The sequence below is a fragment of the Bidens hawaiensis genome, unplaced genomic scaffold, assembly GCF_021521415.1.
Source record: "Bidens hawaiensis isolate Kalapana, Puna unplaced genomic scaffold, B.hawaiensis_p1.1 tig00037766_1, whole genome shotgun sequence".
Lineage (NCBI taxonomy): Eukaryota > Viridiplantae > Streptophyta > Magnoliopsida > Asterales > Asteraceae > Bidens > Bidens hawaiensis.
The window spans coordinates 1-21,224 of NW_027496614.1; the positions used below are offsets into that span (position 1 = coordinate 1).

The 21,224-nt window shown below is 34.0% G+C and overlaps 2 protein-coding genes across 2 annotated transcripts; both read right to left on the reverse strand.

Annotated features, from left to right (window-relative positions):
• Nucleotides 1–8,164: 8,164 nt before the first annotated feature.
• Nucleotides 8,165–12,023, reverse strand: LOC143589724 (nuclear poly(A) polymerase 3-like). The gene is made up of 7 exons (XM_077070409.1): nucleotides 11,950–12,023; nucleotides 11,727–11,888; nucleotides 11,545–11,658; nucleotides 11,404–11,466; nucleotides 10,591–10,899; nucleotides 10,041–10,205; nucleotides 8,165–8,723 (listed from the first exon to the last, which is right to left on the reverse strand). The coding sequence occupies exons 2-7, from the start codon at nucleotides 11,859–11,861 to the stop codon at nucleotides 8,367–8,369; spliced, it is 1,143 nt and encodes a 380-aa protein (XP_076926524.1). The 5' UTR covers nucleotides 11,862–11,888; nucleotides 11,950–12,023; the 3' UTR covers nucleotides 8,165–8,366.
• Nucleotides 12,024–14,000: 1,977 nt separating this feature from the next.
• Nucleotides 14,001–18,223, reverse strand: LOC143589722 (uncharacterized). The gene is made up of 9 exons (XM_077070408.1): nucleotides 17,429–18,223; nucleotides 17,210–17,339; nucleotides 16,714–17,141; nucleotides 16,550–16,630; nucleotides 16,346–16,444; nucleotides 16,143–16,268; nucleotides 15,967–16,053; nucleotides 15,812–15,883; nucleotides 14,001–14,510 (listed from the first exon to the last, which is right to left on the reverse strand). The coding sequence occupies exons 1-9, from the start codon at nucleotides 18,137–18,139 to the stop codon at nucleotides 14,223–14,225; spliced, it is 2,022 nt and encodes a 673-aa protein (XP_076926523.1). The 5' UTR covers nucleotides 18,140–18,223; the 3' UTR covers nucleotides 14,001–14,222.
• Nucleotides 18,224–21,224: the final 3,001 nt, after the last annotated feature.

Genomic DNA, 21,224 nt, shown 5'->3' on the forward strand with positions numbered 1-21,224 from the left:
ATCGGGTATAAACCAAACCTAAAATGAGCTTAGGGATCACCCTAGCTCAGATATGGATCGAACGGGGGCGTAAAACGGTGAAAAAAGAGTCAAAACTCGTTTTTTCCGGCGAAACCGCGTTTTTCCGGCTACGGCGCCGGAAAGGCGGCGCCGGAAAAGGTGTACGACGTAAGAATGTCAGGGAATGTTCCCTGACATTCTGACCTAACCCTAGTTCGTTAGCGGGCGTAACGAATTAGCAAGTAATTCGTGTGTTGATTCGTTAAGGGAGGAATAACGAACTAAGTCTCATTCGCTAAGCGGTTCGTTATAATGCCAGTTCGTTATAAAGAGTCCAATTCGTTATGATGACCAGTTTGTTAAAAGGTCTAACTTGTTATGAGGACTGGCTCGTTATAAGAGTTCAATTCGTCATAAGGTCCAATTCGTTAACCAGACCAAACGAATGAGGTCTTATTCGTTATAAAGTAATGAATGGGTTCATTCGTTAATAACCCCATTCGTTAAAGGACTGGGACGAACTAGAAGTTTAATAAAATGGCAGAATGGTCCCTGGACTTAGAAAGGAATGGATTAATTACAAAGAAGCCATTGAACTTTTAAGTAGGGGACCCCAGCCAGAGGCTTTGCCCCTTGGACCCTACTAGGGGCTGCCGCCCCTAGACCCCAGCTCGACCCCAGCCAGGGGCTTTGCCCCTTGGACCCTACTAGGGGCTGCCGCCCCTAGACCCCACTGCCCAAGGGCGCTGCCCCTGGACCCCCCGTTCGTTGAGGGTTATAATTGGACTAGAAATATGATATGGATAGTGATAGTAATTAATACGCGCAATTGTTATACAGTTAGTCGTGCACCGCTAAAGAGGGGAATAACCGTAAACGGTGAACGCAACCGCATTGAGGTGAGTTTCTAGCCCCACTTCCTTGTTATGTTTTCGAGATTGTATGCGTACTCGATGTGATAGTTGATACACTTACATTAGGTGGTAAGTGTATGCCTTGTATGATTTATGTATGATGATTGCTTGACGGTGTGTGAACGATCTTCGGATATTGCATGTGCCGTCAAGTGGTAGTTTAAGGGTATGATTGGTATTTGATGTATAAATGATGTATGTATGAATATATATGATGTATGAATAATGTATGTATGATATGTTGATGGTACGTGAACGCTCTTCAGAGATTGCACGTATTGTCAAGGAAAGTATGTAAAGGACATGTATGTTATAGTAGTACGAATAAAGGGAACCGACCCTAATAGTATCGGCGAATGTAGGGAACCGACCCTAATAATATCGACGAAGTTAATAGGGCGAAATGCTCTTTAAAACGTATATGTACGAATGGAAGTATTACGTAGGTACGAAAGAAAGGATGAAAGTACGAATGTATGTAAGCATGTAAGTAAATATGACGTATGTACCTTCGGGTGCATATGTCAGTATGTGAATGTATTGTATGTCGTCTGATTTACTAGAACTCACTCAGCGTAGCTGACTTTTAGTATGCACGCAGGTGAGTAGAATGAGGCAACTTGCTTGAGGGGAAGCACATGGCATGGATTTGAAGACACTGGCATCTCAATGAAGTGTTATGTTATGATATTTAAAAGACAATGTTTTATGTTTAAATAATTTGAATGTTCGTTAAGACAAGGATTAATGGTCATGTAATGTAATGGTTCGAATGTTTATAATATTCCGCGAATGTTTTTTTTAACTTTGATATTTAGAACTATGTTAATTAGTAAATCCAACGTTAAAGTGAGGCACCGGTAACGGGGCCTTACAAAAGGGGTTTTTCAAATTGAACAAAAGGGAATGATTTGGTAACATAAAAATCCAATATTTTATATATTATGGGTTTCGGTTTAAAAAACGGGTCGATTTATAAATATGAATAAAATAACGAAAACGAATCGGACCCAAAATTGCCGAATGTCACAACTTTATTTCCGGTTAAGGCACACATGCTCATACCCCTCATAATATAATAACTCTCCTCTCGGTTTAATATCTGGACTAGCAAAAGATGTGCTAGTATCACTCTGCTCTCAGTATCACTCATAAACAGCTGTCCATCCATAAAACTGCTTTGACACAAATGCAAATCAAGAGGACTTAAAAAGGTTGTAACGGGGCTAGGTGTAAGGGTTTGGAAGGGAAATTTTTAAGTAGCTCCAAAGATCCGACTCGGCTTATTACAAAACATCTAAATAAACAAACTAACCTACCAACTGAATCTCCATTTTTTTACAAACGAACTACTAATTACGTAACTGAATATAAACAGACACCTTTTTTAAGCATAATAAACGTGATGCTTAATACTGAAACAACTACAAATACAAAAACAAAAACAAATACAAATACAAAGAAACCTATTAACCACGTGCTGAACAGGTCCAGTAACGAAATATCTTGTAGACTAGGTCTTGGAGCCATTACACTTATTAAATATCAACATAAACATTAGAAACAATCATTAGGAATACCAATTACCGAGGATTCTTGACCCTGACACAACTCCGGAACTCTTCAGAAGGATAATTGATCCAGACTCGTCTCCAAGAATAACATATCCTCAGTACTTAATTATTTGTGGCCTAACACTCTCTATTTCTATGGGGTTAGAGGTAAGGCTGTCTACATTTTACCCTCATCATACCATATCATAGCTTTGCTATTGGTGGGATTTACTGAAACAATGATGTTTGGAGAAAATTAAGAAAATACACATTCTTCTGAGTTTAAATGCATATGAGAACATTTTTAAATCCAGATCTGAAACCAAACTTATAAAAAAAATTATGCACTGCTGGTGGAATCTCAATTTAAAGACAAGTTTTAGTTTATGGCCATACAAATCCAAATTCTTGGGCAATTAAGCTACTCTATTTTCTTTAATTTGCAATTACCTATTAATTTAAAATTTTATTCTAACAGGCTTGCAACTTCAAGTTTGATATTTTCCTTATTTTCTTATTTCACAATTAATGTTAATAAATGAATCGGTTAGAATTTACGTTTAATAAAAACAAATTGAATACATGTATTGAAATTGTTTAAAAGATAAAGGCTACATACAGAAATATGTTGAAAAAAAAGGTGAGGAGGATTATGAGATTGACAAGTGGCAAAAATTGATAGTTTTTTATTAAAATAGATAGATATATACGAGGTTTTTTTACATTTTTTGTTTAACATTGAATGAATCATCTACTTAATGTATATATTTATTCGTTTATGTTCATTTGTTATAATTTGGATATTATTTTATGAAACATTTTCTTTAAGTTAAACTTAAAAGAAAATAATCACTAATGTAACTAAATCTATATAGAGAAATTAGATCATAGTTTGATAATGAAAGAGTTTAACAAATAAATGAGATGTTATAACCCGTTTAAGAGCTATATGGGTTTGGTGTGACCATGACCCGTTTTTTTATAACTTATTGAGATGTTATAACCCGTTTAAGAGTTATATGGGTTTGGTGAGATTAATTTTTAACATAATGAGATGTTATAACTCGTTTAAGGGCTATCCGGGTTTGGTGAGACCCATACCCGTCAAAACGGGTCAAATGCATGAAAAACCTCTATTTACAAATGAAGCAATCTGGTGACTTGAGAGGTGGTGGGGGAGCGACCAGAGCGCGACACCTAGGATTTTAAAGGTTTCGTTTATATATATTACTAGTTTTTATCCCCCGTATTACGGGGTTGTGTTTCTTTTTTGTGTCTAACATTTATATTTTTTTAGATTTTAATTTTATTTATTGTATGAAAGTTAATAATTTACCTAGGGCTTGATAATGAAAGGGGTTCACAAATAAATGAGATGTTATAACCCGTTTAAAGGTTATGGGTTTGGTGAGACCCATGACCCGCTCATTTTTTTCTTTTTACTACAAAATTGTTTCTTAATATAAATAATATTTTTTTCTTAAAGAAAATTGGATATTAATTTTTAGATATCTCTATTTTATAGGATTTTCATATCAAATATCTGGTGAGATTAAATTTTAATATAATGAGATGTTATAGCCCGTTTAAGGTTATTTGGGTTTGGGGAGACCTATACCTGTGAATTCGGGTCAAATACATGAGAAGTCTTCATTTACAAATAAAACAATCTGGTGGCTTGAAATAATGTAAGAAGCAACCAGAGAGTTTTTAAAGGGTTCGTTTATATATATTTAAGATTAAAATTCTTAGTTCTATAGTTTTTGTTTCCTTTTCCTTTACTTTTTTTTTGCACGCAATATGTATTGTAATTTATTTACATCCTCATATGTTGTTAACATTAGTCGTTTATAATATTTATATATTTTTTTGAATATTAATTTTATTTATTTTAAGAAAGTTAATAATATATTTAAGATTTGATGATATAAGAGTTTCATAAATAAATGAGATGTTATACTGGTTTAAAAGCTATCTGGGTTTAGTGAGACCCATGACCCATTTATTTACTTATTTATTTTACTATAAAATTGTTTCTTAATTATAAATAATATCTTTATTAAAAAGATGAATATTAATTTTTTTAGTATATACAGACATCCAAAGAGAAAACATTATTACTTTCTTAGAAATCCAAAGAAAAAGTTGTTCAAAGCAATCTTAAAAAGTTGTTGATTGCATGCTATGAAATTTTAAAGTATTCTCATCCAGTTCTATGAAGCTCATCCATATGATTGGAGAAATTTTTTTCAGCATTTTCATCTAATATTCAGTCGATCTCATCATCGAATGCGGTTGATAAGATTAAATTTTAACATAATGAGATGTTATAGCCCGTTTAAGGTTATCTGGGTTTGGGGAGACCTATACCCGTGAATTCGGGTCAAATACATGAGAAGTCTTCATTTACAAATAAAACAATCTGGTGGCTTGAAATAACGTAAGAAGCAACCAGAGAGTTTTTAAAGGTTTCGTTTATATATATTTAAGATTAAAATTCTTAGTTCTATAGTTTTTGTTTCCTTTTCCTTTACTTTTTTTTGCACGCAATATGTATTGTAATTTATTTACATCCTCATATGTTGTTAACATTAGTCGTTTATAATATTTATATATTTTTTTGAATTTTAATTTTATTTATTTTAAGAAAGTTAATAATATACTTAAGATTTAATGATATAAGAGTTTCATAAATAAATGAGATGTTATACTGGTTTAAAAGCTATCTGGGTTTAGTAAGACCCATGACTCCTTAATTTACTTATTTATTTTACTATAAAATTGTTTCTTAATTATAAATAATATCTTTATTAAAAAGATGAATATTAAATTTTTTAGTATATACAGACATCCAAAGAGAAAACATTATTACTTTCTTAGAAATTTTAAGAAAAAGTTGTTCAAAGCATTCTTAGAAAGTTGTTGATTTCATGCTATGAAATTTTAAAGCATTCTCATCCAGTTCTATGAAGCTCATCCATATGATTGGAGAAAATTTTTTCAGCATTTTCATCTAATATTCAGTCGATCTCATCATCGAATGCGGTTGATAAGATTAAATTTTAACATAATGAGATGTTATAGCCCGTTTAAGGTTATCTGGGTTTGGGGAGACATATACCCGTGAATTCGGGTCAAATACATGAGAAGTCTTCATTTACAAATAAAACAATCGGGTGGCTTGAAATAATGTAAGAAGCAACCAGAGAGTTTTTAAAGGTTTCGTTTATATATATTTAAGATTAAATTCTTAGTTCTATAGTTTTGTTTCTTTTTCCTTTACTTTTTTTTGCACGCAGTATGTATTGTAATTTATTTACATCCTCATATGTTGTTAACATTAGTCGTTTATAATATTTATATATTTTTTTGAATTTTAATTTTATTTATTTTAGGAAAGTTAATAATATACTTAAGATTTAATGATATAAGAGTTTCATAAATAAATGAGATGTTATACTGGTTTAAAAGCTATCTGGGTTTAGTGAGACCCATGGCTCCTTAATTTACTTATTTATTTTACTATAAAATTGTTTTTTAATTATAAATAATATCTTTATTAAAAAGATGAATATTAATTTTTTTAGTATATACAGACATACAAAGAGAAAACATTATTACTTTCTTAGAAATTTTAAGAAAAAATTGTTCAAAGCATTCTTAGAAAGTTGTTGATTGCATGCTATGAAATTTTAAAGCATTCTCATCCAGTTCTATGAAGCTCATCCATATGATTGGAGAAAATTTTTTCAGCATTTTCATCTAATATTCAGTCGATCTCATCATCGAATGCGGTTGATAAGATTAAATTTTAACATAATGAGATGTTATAGCCCGTTTAAGGTTATCTGGGTTTGGAGAGACCTATACCCGTAAATTCAAGTCAAATACATGAGAAGTCTTCATTTACAAATAAAAAAATCTTAAGACCTTGAAAAAATTTAAGAAGCTTTCGTTTATTTATATTTAATAGATTATAGATGGATAGATTCCGTGTCACACTATTTATATTTGCTAATCGGTATTATGTCACACCAATTTATATTTTGCCTAAATCATCTGTCACATTAATTAATACAAAATCTTAGGATATATATTTTTTATCTCTCGTATTACGTGGGTCGTTTTATATTATTTGTTTTTAATATTTATTTATTTTTTAAATTTTTATTTTTTTATTGTATGAAAGTTAATAATATACTTATGCTTTGATATTAAACTGTTTCACAAATAAATAAGATGTAACCCTGTTTAAAAGTTATATGAGTTTGATGGGACCCAAGACCCGTTTATTTTTTTTTACTATAAAATTGATTTTTTAATTATAAATAACATATATCTTTTTTTTAAATAAATCATATATTAATCTTTAGTATATCCCTACTTTATAGGATTTTTGTATCAAATATTTGGTGAGATTAGTTTTTAATTTAATTAGATGTTATAACCCGTTTAAGAAATATCTGGGTTTGATAAGACCCATACCCGTGAATTCGGGTTAAATCAAGCAAATCTGGTGACTCCAAAAAAAGGGGAGCGACCACATCGCGAAACGTAAGATTTTTATGTTTTCGTTTATATATATTATATATGTGAGTTTGACACTTAGATAACTTTTTGTAAATTTATTAGATGCCAAAAACTAGCCCATCCTACCAAATCACATTAACGCGTACCCTAGCCCATGCCCCATATACTTTAATTCCAAATTAGTTGGCTCACCAAATCCATACACATCAATACATCATGGTCAAAAGTTAACCAAACTAACCTTTCACATCACTAGAATTATAACACCCCTTGAAAGCAAGCATTACAAACTCTCCCCAACTTAACGGAGTTGTGTCGTAATTCAACCACTCTAGGAACACCAAATGCACTTCCGAGACCCAAATAGTTAATGTATTCATCATGTGTTACTACATTGTAACTCAAAACGAATTTCCAAAACAAAAACTCACTCAGACAACGATTAAGATTAATCTGATAGCAGTTCTGTAGTTAAATGGGAGCTGGTAAAGGCTTGTAAGAGTAAAAAAGAGAATCTGCAACTTGTGCGGAATTTTTTCATCAAACAGTAGTTACATCGATTTTTAAGTGTAACACACTTCGCGGATAAATATCTTATAATACCATTTTACATAACATTGATATTTTGTTTGTTCGGGGTTGGATTGATCTTTATTATACGAAAATAAAGTGTTAGTATCTCATTTTCCATTGCTTTTAGTAGCCCATGTCTAAATGTTTTTTTAGTTACGAAAAGCATTGTCATCTCATTTTGCATCGGGTTGTTGTTGGGCACTGGAAGCCCTTTGTTCGTAAACAGACGGAAATACCATTGCCCATAAAACTCACGCGTGCACATGTCACTATCTAATTGCTTCCTAAACTTTTTACGTTAGAAACTCAAAAGATCCTTTATATGCTCTTTTTTGAGACTAGATTGGCTTCATATTAAAAGAATCGCACAAAGGCTACATTTCAACGCATGTAGTAAACCATAGTTCAAGTACTTATTCTATAGCTGCACTACCATATTGGTCCTTTTCTGCGCAAATAAACTTAGGTGGCTGCAGCCGTTATTATCGAGATATAATTTTCATATTTGGGTCCGATTTCTAATATTACAAGACTCAGATTTGGTTCTTATGCATGCATCACACACATTCTTTAAAAAAGAAATATTGGTGACAATGATCCATGATTCCTGCTTTCGCCCCACCAAAAATGCAACTTACAACAAAGTATGTAGAGTCCGCAGATTATAAATGCATCCGGTACATCAGTTAGAAAGATATAGTGGTGTTAAAACTACAAAAAGAATACTATCTATCCCTCACTATACCCTCTCAATTACAAAACCACATATCCCAAAATTTATGTCTCCGTCAACTCATCATTGGGTGGCTGAATATCCAACAAGATAACAAGGCTCATGCGTTGAATAAACAGGTATCATTTGCTGCTGACAGTTAAAGTTTGACAACCTTAATTCTGCTTTTAAATCATCATTTGCAAGCTCCAATATCTTGGGCAACTGAGATGCTTGAACAAGGGTTAGAGTCAAACTTCCCGGGTTATTAGGATAACCGATAACAAGATCTCTCATGAAGTCGTTTGTTGCATTGTTTAGGTCCAAGGTATCCCCCCGGCCGGGAACTAATCCCCAGTAAAATACAATGTTGGTTGTTTGTATGTTTGCATCAATGTATTCTGTTGGGTTTGGGTCACATAAAGCATGCATCTCCTCCAACTGTCAGTCATGACCAAATACAACATTAATAACTGCAATCGGACCAACTAATCATAATACTTACTTCTCAAGCAGCTTATCACATTATGTCATAAGAGGTTCAGTTTTAGCATATCTTACCTAACAAATGTGCCAGATTCTGATCTATATTTTAACACCAACAGATCAAACGGTAGGACATCGACTAAAAATGAGTCAAACGGGTAGAAAGCCGAACAAACGGTGTTCTTCATCAGAGGTTGTTAAAACGTATTTGCTAACCAATGAGTTGATTTTGCTTTATACTTTATCACCAACGGATCAAAATTGAGTAAAAACATGTTGAAAGTCGTACAACTTGTATTCTTCAATTGGTAGCTTTATTATACTAAAAAATTAATTACTATTTGGCAAATTGTATTTTATAATCCCACCTTTGTGTGGTTGGTCAATAATAATCCCAACTGAGAATATTCCTGCTGGCGGTCCCACCTTCTAAAATATTTTTTTTCTCATTGGACCTCCGTTAAAAAGGAGTTAACGGCATTAAGATTTATCCGAACTTCCAATTGATGTTTTAGGGCTTTTGACCGGAAGGAGAATATGAGTCGACTGATGTAAAACTTATCTCGAAACGGCGCTCCAAATGACTTGATTTTTGTTAATTGGAAGTTCAAACACACGAATTGAATCACCGTTTCATCGTTTGAAGCAACGTTTCGAGGCAAGTTTTTACATCAATAGACTCGTATCCTCCTTCCGATCAAAATCTCTTAAACATCGTTTTGAAATTCGGATAGACCGTTAAGTTTCTTTTAACGGAGGTCCAATGATAATTATTTTTTAAAGGTGGGACCACCAACAGGATTATTCTCAGTTGGGATTATTATCGGTCAATGACAAAAAAGAGGGATTAATAAATTCCAATTTGCCTTTACTATTTTTACATTTTAGTTTAATATATCTAAAAAGCTAATTATTTATTAAATAAAACAAATGGACAAAAAGCATAAGCGGGTTAACCCAATCCGTATTAGAGGAAAGACACTACACGAGCCTGGCCTCTATATATGGGTTCAACAATGTGATCTACTCATGACTCAAATTCCTAAATATTTAACTCGTAACTCGACCCACAATCCGAATTAATATTAAAATACAGGAAGTATTCAACATTCTAGCTTGGAATAAATGCAACGCCTAGCTGAAACTTCCACTGTTGGTCAAATCACTAATATAACCCTCTACGTGACGATTAACGCAGCCTTGTTATAACCAAAACCAATGCTATAAATATGTTATTGGTGATTATTAATTCTATAAAGATGGCATGCTTACCTTAACAAGAAGACTGTGGAAGCACGACTTAACCCAGTGTACCCAAGTCCCAAGCTCGACGTTGTTATATGCTGAAACACATATTTTTATGAACCGCAAGTAACTCTTTGAGTAAATAAATGGCTCAAATAGGTTACCCCAGTGAAATTGTGGCTTGAAAGGATCCTGCAGTAACCGGGTTTGTTTGATAAGAAAAAAATGGCAATTGGGTCACCTTGTGCATGTATGTTACAATATGGTCCCAGTGTGGTTTGGTCAAATTCACACATTTAGGTACTAAGTTCTAAGAGTTGCAAGTTTAGGTTACGCAGTTTTTTTTTCTTTTGCAGCAAGTTACTTTCGGTAGTTTTTCTATTCAATCTAGGTAAAAATGACCAAAATACCCTTTTACTGATGTGATTCGAACAATTTGGCTTTTAGAACTTAATACCTAAAGATATAACTTTGAACAAACCAAAGGGACCATATCTCTAATTAACTCTGAATAGTAGATAATAAGTATAACTTTCAATGTATTTAATACTATTTAACAGAAAAGATAGTTGTAGACCTGAGTGTGACGATATCCTCTATGAAACTCGGATCTGATCTTGTTAAAGGTACTAGTAGTGATGTCTGAATGGCAATACTCATCTGGAGTGCTTGGCAACCGAATAGGCATCAACGCTCGGGTTCCGGGAGGAAGAGGTGGCAGCAAAGGCATTGGTCCGTCTTCTACAACAACTGGTTCAGGCCAAGGCCAAAAGGCATATGTTTTAAAAAAGGCTGACATTAGGTTGACCAAACTGCCACTTGGGTTCTTGATACAAATAAAAGCAGCCAAAACAGCCAACTGGATGCCCCCAAACAGCCCAAATAACTGCAAAAACGGAATAACAAGAATACGATTAATAACACATGATACCAGTTTATGGAAAGACGGGTCCTAAACGGGCAACTCTGTTTTATGCATTTTGTTAATTTTACAATCAGTTATCTGTTTGAAATGTATCCTCAGTCTTTGGTTTAATCTTTCAGGCTAGCCCGTATGTCTCGTTAGAGATAAAACATAACCCATTTTCTAATGAGATGATTTTGGAGGTTTTATGCATTTGAATACACTTGGGTTTACTTTTGACCCATTAATTTAATTTGTGTGTGTGTGTGTGTGTTTTTTTTGTTAAATCTATTAATTTAAATTGTCTGGCCCCTATAGAGTTAAGCATAACCCAAATCAACCCAATTACAGTTAAATGGACCAAAATTGGCACCTTTACCAATTATCCAACAAGAGGTGAGTGTGCCAAAGAAGCAAAAGAGGGGTGTCTTTTATGGGTCCTAAAGAAAAGATAAATGTAAAACGGATTGAAAACGAAATCCTTACTTCACTATACACCCCTCTTCTCTTTGCCCATGACTTGGCACATTGTAACAGCTCCTGAAATATCTGCAAGAACCAAAGAAGTGAGGAAAACAAAAGAACTGGAAATTATGTTGGAACAAGTTATAGACAAGCAATTTGTACCTTCACATCTGGAACAATCTGCAGGATCCGATTCATTACACGTACTCCAGACAAACTCATCCAGCTCGTTTCATCAACGTCCTGTTTGAACAACGAACTGGATACATCCACATCCTGAAAACATAATATAAATCAATAACAGAAAGCTACGTGCAAGAAACATAAACATCAATCGCACTCACCTCAGGAACAGCTGTGTATTGAAGTTTAGCAAAAGACAAATCAATCAAGATTCCATGAAACATAAACTGCAAGATCGGAACCTTGGCTTCCTTGACAGAGTGGATCCCAGACACCTCTGGTCTCCCTGCAAGCATGTTGTAGAAAACTATGAAGAAATCCTCCTGCGAAAACAGATAAAGAATCAAGTTCAGAAAGCGTTAAGAGTTCCAAAATGTTTCAAACAATATGCCCACTGTCATAGAAGCAAAACAAGGGGCAACGCAAACAGCATCAATGTTGGAGTCTGCATCATAAACCAAAAAAAAAATGATAGATTATCTTATGTTGTTCAGTGCAGCATAGAGAGTATATATATGAAGAAGAGAGAAAGTGAAAGTGACATCAAGGCCATAGACCAATAGCGTTGCTGAGGCGTGTTTGATCTGGTTCTGTGGCAGCCTAAGCAACTCTTGTAATCCAGATCATGAGTATCTGCATGGTCATTTCATACACCAGTAGTAGATGTTAAAGAAGCAGAACCAGGTATGGTGAAAACGAAAGAACCTCCTCCGTTACCTGTTTAAGGTTGTGAATGAGGTTCTTTCTCTTCAGCTGTTGTTCTGGAGAAACCAAAAGCCCCATAAACTGCAACAAAATAACAACATATCATTCATTCTGTGATGATGGGTTTTACTAAATAAATAAGAAAGAAAAAAAGATGAAACCTTTAGAAGAGAAACACAAGTTTCGGATTCCATATTATATTATCTTTATCTGGTGGATTATTAATGTTTAAAGCAAAGCGTTTGGAGATCAATGCTCATCATCGTCGTCATTTTGGTTAGGTTACAGAAGAAAGATGAAAATATACGAGGTACAAAATTCAATCCATGTTACGGTTTCAAATACTAAGCAAGGATTTGGGCAAAGAGTAAGCGAATTAACAAAGAATCTTTCTTTTCTTTTTTCGCTATTTGTTGGAGTATTACCTTTTAATTAGGGAAAATTCCTAAAATGACGGAGAGAAAAAATAAAAAATGATACTAAAAGAAACCAAATTCCCAATATGACTCATGAAATTCGTACTGAGTAGACACCTTGATATTATAACCAACGGGATTTTATAGCCAATTAAAATATGACACTTGGAAAGTTTCTGACGTTTTTGACGAGATTTTAAAAATCTTGGGGTTTTTGTTCATATTTCTAATTTAAATCATTTTGTAAAAAATAGTCTCTCCAGACGGTTTTTTATGTTTCTTATCTGGTTCGTTTAAATTCTTTTTTTCTTGAGAAAAGAGATGTTCATCTTCCAAGTTCATATTCTCATGTTTCTTATCTTCTATGTTTTAAAAGTTTAATATCGTCTCGACCGACTAAAATGTTCCGTCTACTCCGACTATATTTTTAATTAGGTTTCAGGTGGACCACACTTTCTTAAATTAAATTATTAATTAAATCTAATATTATTATTTTCATCTTCTTCCACCTTCCATTTTCACCCCATTGTTTGGAGGATCAAGTATGTATACTAAAGATACCGCCCTACCTTCATCTTCAGCGTATATTCCCCCACCTTGAAGAGAAACTAACTTTTAATGTTTTTCTAATCATTTAGTTTTTGTTTTTATGTAATGTTCTTTAATGTTGTAGTTTTTAATTTATGAACGAAATTTAATTTTAAAAAATTGTTACTAATTTATATTTTATTGAATGGTGTAAGATGTTCATACTGCTCATGAAAGATGGTAAGGAATATAACGGTAAAAAGTTGACGTGACGCTTATGTGAAGAAGTGAATGACGAAAGATGGATGTTACCATCCATCCACCCGTGGCATAGACTATGCAACACTCACCACTGAGGGCCATACGAGGGTAGGAGAGAGCAAGGAAACATGCAGGGCGGAAAGGGTAGGGTGAGCGTGGAGGGAATGGCGACCATACCGGCTTGGCGATGAGGGTGAAGCAATGTCAGCGGTGAGCAAGGTATACCGCATAGTTTTATAGCTAGCGTTTTCTTTTTCTTCACTTTTTTAGTTTTTTGAATGGCACCTTATTTTAGTTTTGCTACTCCTTGAAATAAAACAATACTTGTAAGAAAAAAGAGAGTGGAACTTAATTTTGAAAAACAAAACAAGCATCATTTCTTTTAACCAATTCATGTATATCATCTGCTGAGGTTGAGACAGAAATAAAACCAAGGAACATGTCCATGATGTTTGTTGCAGAAACTTCTCAGTGTTTCGTCGCCCTCTTCAAATCTACAACACCAAAGTTTCTTACAACACAAAATAATTTAGAATTAAAACCTTCATTTGATAAAACACAACCCAAATCTTCTACTCAATTCACAAGCAAACGGATGGGTTGAAATTTGACATGCAATTCAGATCAAGACATTCACTCTCTTGCTCAAGTAATATAGTTGGCAAACGTTAAAAAAAACTATTAGGTATTGACTTTAGAACGTTATTTCATGACAATATACAATACCAGATCTTGTAACTTTTATTATCATTTCCTCCCTTTCTTCTTCCGTTTACTAGAGCTCCCGTTTTTGGAAGCTGAACCACCATTAGCTGCTGCAAAATTAGGTGAACCACCATTGGCTGCAAAATTGTCAAACATGCCCGACTGGACAGCGTTTTGTAACCACTCCATGAATTCTTCTTCCATCATGGTTTCATCCATGTTTGGTATCCCTCCTTTATGACTCGAGCTTGCCCCCTTACTATGCTTTGATATAACACTTGTGTTCACATGAAAACTCGGTTTGTGAGTATTGGCTGGACATCTCATTCCCTGCAACCAAAATAATTGTCATGTTGGTGATGGTTCGTAACATAGAAGCTGTCACAAGGGGTGTTAAACGGGTTGCGTTTGGGGGTTCGATGGTCCAACCTACGTGCGTGAATTTCAGACCACAAATTTGTGGGTTTGGTATAAACAGGTTCAGTCAACTCGTTTAGATAAACTGTCCGTGTTTGGGTCAACCCGTCATGTTCTTTGATTGACACGTTTAACTCATTTATCTTTTCTTTTATTTTATTAAACGTGTTTTATGTAATAAATTAATTTGGTTGGATTACTAGGCATCTTGTGCCAAAGATTAAAACTAAAAAGGATATTGATGTAAGATTTTGAAACTAAACTGTAATTATTTTATATAAATATGTAATTTTTGTTGTAAACAATGTAAATTGAAGTATCAATAAGTAAAAACATTAAAATAAGAAAAAAATCAGGTTACACGGATGATTTTGTGTCAAGCTGCGAGTACTCATGCCATGTTCGGATTCACATGTCTAACACGGACCAAAAAACACTGTAAGACACATGAACCCAAACACGACACGCATACTCGCGTGTTGACCCAAAACTTTTAATTTTTGATTTATTTTACAAATTAAAACTTTAAATTTACACTTTCAAAACAGAAAATACAAATTTACATAAATTATTTACAACTTAATTTTAATAACTTATGTCAAATTCCTTTATAGGTTTAAATTTTGTGATAAATACCTAATCAATTTAACTTATTACATAAAACATTTTCAAGTAAATATAATATAATAGTATGGGTTAAATGGATCATGCCAGGTTGACAAGAAAACAACCAGTTTAGCTAAACGGGTTCAAGGGTTCAACCAGTACCCATTTATACCAATTACCAAACTTATACCCACAAATTTCGTGTTAGATCCGTGTTGTACTGTTGTGTCAAAAAATTACATCATTAGCCATAACTATACTTCAAGAAAATATAACCTTTCCATTAATACACAATGAATTGAGGTGATGATATGAAGGATAACGGGTTCGAGTTGAAACAGGTCAATTATTTATATCTGAGTATAACACACATCGTGTGTGGGCAGTGGAATTTTCTTTTATGTTCTGTTATGCTTGTCATATTATGTTATATAATCACAATGTTCGATATACAAGTCTAAATTGTTTTACAGAAAATTCACTCGTTAGCGTTTAGCTTTCAAATGTTACGTTTTATATGCATACACAACTAAAATGTCTTCTTTTAGTCCATAAAAAAATAATATTATTATCTTTTTCCAGGGCATAAAATTAAAGAAAATATTTACCTGGCAGAGATACCATTCTGTGGAATCATATATCTTGCTATCCGCACAAACATAAGCACGAGGGGTATCCACCTGCACATTAATGGCAAATTTAATGTAAGTTTAAATTAGCACCATATGCCAAACAAAAACATGTATCCATAATGCTAACATACCTTCTGAAATATCCCAAAAAGGAATGGTTGGGATGATTGTTCAACCCACCCATCCCCGTCTTTGGCTGGATGAAAATCTTTACAGTCCTTCAAAGTCAACAATGAAAAAAAAAGTCATCTACTGATTGCACATAGATAATAACTAACTACCTTGTGTACATAAACAAAGACAATACCTGACACGATCTTGCTCTAGATTTTGTCTTGTTTGAGTAAAACCACATATGAAAACTGCCACACTTTTGGCATGCAATTCGTCTAGATTCTCCCAAAGGATCATCAGCATGAACATCTCGTTTATTCTGAAAGGTATATTTTTTAAGGTCATATATCCACAAAAGTAAATAAACAAAACATAAAGCAAAATATATAATCAAACCTTTGGGGTTGCATTTTGAAATCTTTTGAAGTAATTCAAGAGATCTTCTCTTCTTAATTCATCATCATATGCTTTTTGCTTAGAAGTGTCTAACAAAACCTTGAGAAAAATAAATATTTGCACTATAGTCAAAAAAAAAAAAAAAAAAAGAAACAAAAACAATAGCCATTGAAATATAAAAAACTTGGAAACAAATAAAGGTACCTCGTATGCGTTCTGAAGTTTCTTAAAAGCTTCAGCAGCTTTTTCATTACCCATATTTTTATCCGGATGTACCATCATTGCCTGATATCAAAATAAAAAAAAGTTTGCATTAACACATCATTACTCATTTTTAGTTTACAGGTGGCAAATATTTTTGTTTGAACCTTTTTTCTGTATTCCCGTTTGAGAAAAGTGACATCTATTTCTTGGAATCTAGACAAACCCAATGCTGCATAATGATCTACTGAGTTTAACAACCGAACAACTTCATCTTCAGAATCAGACTCACTAGTTGAAGGTACACCAGAACCGCAGTCAGGTGGTGGGTGGGACCCACCATCGGCATGCTCTTCCTCATTAGGGACACCTGGTCCGCTTGGCATGCCAGCTGTCTGTTCTGGTACACTGTTGGCTCTTCTTTGTTCATTCATGTTATTCCTCAAGAAAAATATGAGGCCGTCACTTGAGAAAAATGATAAATTCAAGGCTAAGACAAGACCGAGCCAGCCGACCAGTGTCCATGCAGAATATAGAGAGTACACAGTCATAACTAGCAGCGCAAGACGCTGATAGTTTAATGTAAACGACATTCCTGCATATTACATAAAAGAAATTTAGGCAGCACTGTAAAACATGTTGGTCAAATGTTGGGTGACTCACCACTAATGGTTAAAACAAGTAAAGTTGTCCAGAAGCTTCCATACAACCATAAGAAAACAATCCCAGAAACAGCAAACAACAACAAACCAAGAGTGAACCCTGCAAAAACTGCTACCAAAGCAACTATAGCCTGTAAAAACAAAGAAAGTCAGTTATCATAGAAGCAAGAATAAGTCTTTATATGTTAATAAGCATAATAGTAAACTAAAATATGCTTACCCCGACAGTCATAAACTTGAGCATTCCAATCATTGCAACCGAAGAAAATATACCGCACCAGATAACTGTGAAAAATGATGTGGTCCCCATGCGAATAAGCGAGTCTATACCTCTAAGTGCGCAATCCAGCCACACCATCGAAACGACAAGCAATATGCTCGTGAAATGTGCAAGCCATTTCATAACAATCGGGTACACATGCTTGAACTTCACTCTAACATAATCACGAGAGATTAATATATTGGCTATTAACCTATCAAGCAATGGCCTGTGTTTGTGCAGCCACTCAGTTGAGGCCTTTGAGACAGACGACACAAATGTCTTTAAAGTTTCTGGAAGCTCAACGTTTTCAAAATTTCTATTCTTTGATCTACGAATACGACTAGGTGGCGTCCATTTATTTTCTTCCAAACGAGAGCTTCCGGTTGTTGGCATGTCAGGACCACAATCTTGAGAAGGACCATCACCAGGTTCTGATTGCTCTACATTGATATGATCACCCGAATTGCTTGTTTTTTTCTTATCTTCATTAACATGATTGGACGGCTGCGCATCACTTGAATGCTCTTCCCGTTTAACATCTTTCGCGTTGTTCACACTTCCCTTTTGCTTTTTATGTGGTGTCGCAGAGACTGGCTGGAGTCCGCCTTTTTTGTTGGTTGATGTGGTTCCACCCAACCCGTTCTTCTGTTGGTTTCCTTTGCGAGCCATTGATTACAGAGCAATTTGAATCTAATCAAAGTTAACTTCTTTCCATTGCCAGTCTTGAAAATACAGAATTCAGACACAAAAACAAAAACAAAAACAAAAACAATCAGACCTGTAAATAAAAAAAATGTAATTGTAATGTTTAAGATTAAGGGTCTAGGTATGGGACATATAAAGAAGTTAAAGCGACTGATAAGTATATGCCTCCGCCCTATACAATATATGTGAAGATATGTATTATTTTTTTTTTTATTATTATAACTTATTTAGGGTATCAAGTAAATGGTGACATAACCAACGGTTTACTAATTATTACACAATTAAAGAAGTTGGCACAAAGATTATCCCAAGGCTGAAGTTTCCAGCAGTTGTTTTGGGTATAATATTACACAATTAGGTCAAAATGCATAATTGTTGATATCCCAAACAAAATTAAAAACTGAAAGTGAAACTAAGAAGAATATATGTTTCTTGGAAGAGAAGATTGAAGTAACGGTGCGTGTGTGGCAAGAAATGAATGGAAAGTTGAATGAAGCGTAAAACCTAAACTGATTGATTGATTGAAAGAGGGAAAACAAATGGATTGTTGTAAGTATGAAAACCCTAAATAATAATAATAGCAAAAGAGCAAGTGAAGAATGGGACTTACGAGTGACAACGGAGAATTGGATTGAAACGTAACGCAACCCAACCTAACCTTGAAGGATGGATTGAGATTGAATTAGAGAAAATAATTCTTTGGTTTGTCTGATTTGGGGCGGTAGGATCCAACCAAATCATCATCCCTTCTTTCCACAACGGGTATTCGGTCGCAACATCCATCTCATTTTTTCTTTTCTTTTTTTATTTTTTACTTTTTAACTACCTTATACCGGTTTGACCCCTACGCCTTGGGTTATACTTTAACGTTTACGGAGTTCAAGCCGGTTTGACAATGGTTAACAAGTGCCAATCCCTTCACGGGTATTAAAGGACGTTAAAGGAAAACTAAGTTAAAGTGTTAACATCATGCTTTAAACTATTCTACACTTACACAAAATTATTTAAGAATTTCTTTTAAGTGTCTGATATGGCACCTACGTGAGATGAATGTATATCACATGACCTAGGTTAGAATTGAGTTACCTTAAATAGATAATTATTATTCCATTGATTTGTTTGGTTAATCAATTGAAATGAAATGAATCATTATTTGTGTTGGTTGCAATCTTTTCATATCGGGCCAGAGAATGAGAATGTACCAACCGTTCAGATTTGAGAACCTGATTGATAAAATATTTATTTTGAGATTTGAGAACCTGGTTGATAAAATATTTATTTTGAAAAATATAAGGTATCATTATTTTCAAACTTAAATTCTCTAAATATAAGAATACCCAACACTTTGTTTTTATTACATTTCCTGTACTTAAGTTAGCTGATTATATTGTATTTGTGGATAACATGAAGAGCGCCCATATTTTATAACATACACGTTTCTTACAATAGCCCAAGAAAACTCATATATTCACTAATTTTATTTAGGGCTTTCATATTAGTTAATATAAAGACCTAATTTTTTGTAATTATATAAATGAATGAAAAGTTCGATGAATAGTTTGTGAATCTTTCTATGGGAAATTTGTGTATGTTCGTCTATTTAATAAAGAATGAATACGAACAACAAACTTTCATTTAGTTAGACGAACGAAAATGAACACATGTATCGTTTGTTAACGTGCATTCATTTAAATTCGTCTATGTTAACACATTTACATTTGTTTTTGTTTATCTATTTACATTCTTCAACATGTTCATTTAATAATTTTTGTAGACCAAACACGTTGTTTTTCTCTAACTAGTTTTGGCTTAGCTATCATATCGTCCAGTACTTTAAAACCGACAGGCCAATAAGACAGATTGATGATTTGTTCGATCAATTACAATGTGCTAGTCGTTTCTCGCGAATGGATCATAGAGCAGGCTATCATCACTGAAAGTGAAAAAAGGCAGACATCTCTAAGACTATGTTTTGGACACGATATGGACACTAAGAGTTTCTCATGATATCGTTTGGATTTATGATTATGATGAATAGGGTATGTCGTCCGACGCAGGAGGAATCTATTGTTGCCTTAGTGGCAATAGTTTTGATTTATTCAAGGAATAGGTTCGACCATGCCAAACATTTAAGAGAAACGTTGGGAACGCTGAAGAAAGAAAAGTTGTATTCTATGTTTTCGAAGCATGCCATCTATACATATCGTAAAAGTGTGAAGTATTTCTTCAAGCAGAAAGGATTGAACATGAGGCAAAGAGGATGGTTAGAGCTGATAAAGGTTTATGAGTGTGAAATCAAGTATTATCCTGGTGAGGCTAATATGGTTGTTGACGCAAATCAGCCATGAGGGTAAAGAAGTTATCACAACAATTAGGTCATATAAAGTAGTTAGCCCTTCGGATCTCATAAGTGAGATCTGTGAGGCGCAATAGAATTTATAAAGGATGAGAGAAATATGAAAAAAAAAAAGAAATGAATTTGCTGGTTACACCGAGATTTGGAAGATAATACTTATGATGTGAAAAATCAGATTTGGTCACCTGAGGATTCCACGTCATGGAGATATTTGAGGCCAAATCCTAGATAAAGCTCATATGTCTAGATACTCGGTTTACATTGAGGTTTCGAAGGGAAATAATTTGATTACAATGAAGGCAAATACTGATGAAAGTGAAACCCTTAAGTAGAAGTCATTGAAGATGAGTCCATGGTATGTGACAACTGTGGAAGGACATGATACTTTGCCTACATGGACAAGAACAAGTGTTACGAAGGTGAAACCGGTAGTGATGCAACAAGAGGATGCAAGAAACCAAGGACAAAAGCTGGAAATACATGCACGGAAGGTGTAGAGGTGGTTTAGACTTATGCCTACTTGAATTGAGTCTTGACACGAATGATTAGTGTGTAACAGATAATCATGTGATCATGAACGAGAAGTCCTCTAGAGCGATAAAGATAGAATGGTATTATAAAGCCCATATGGAGGTCAAAACATGCTTGTGAAGGAAGTCGGTTAATATAAATAGTTATGATATATCAGGCAGC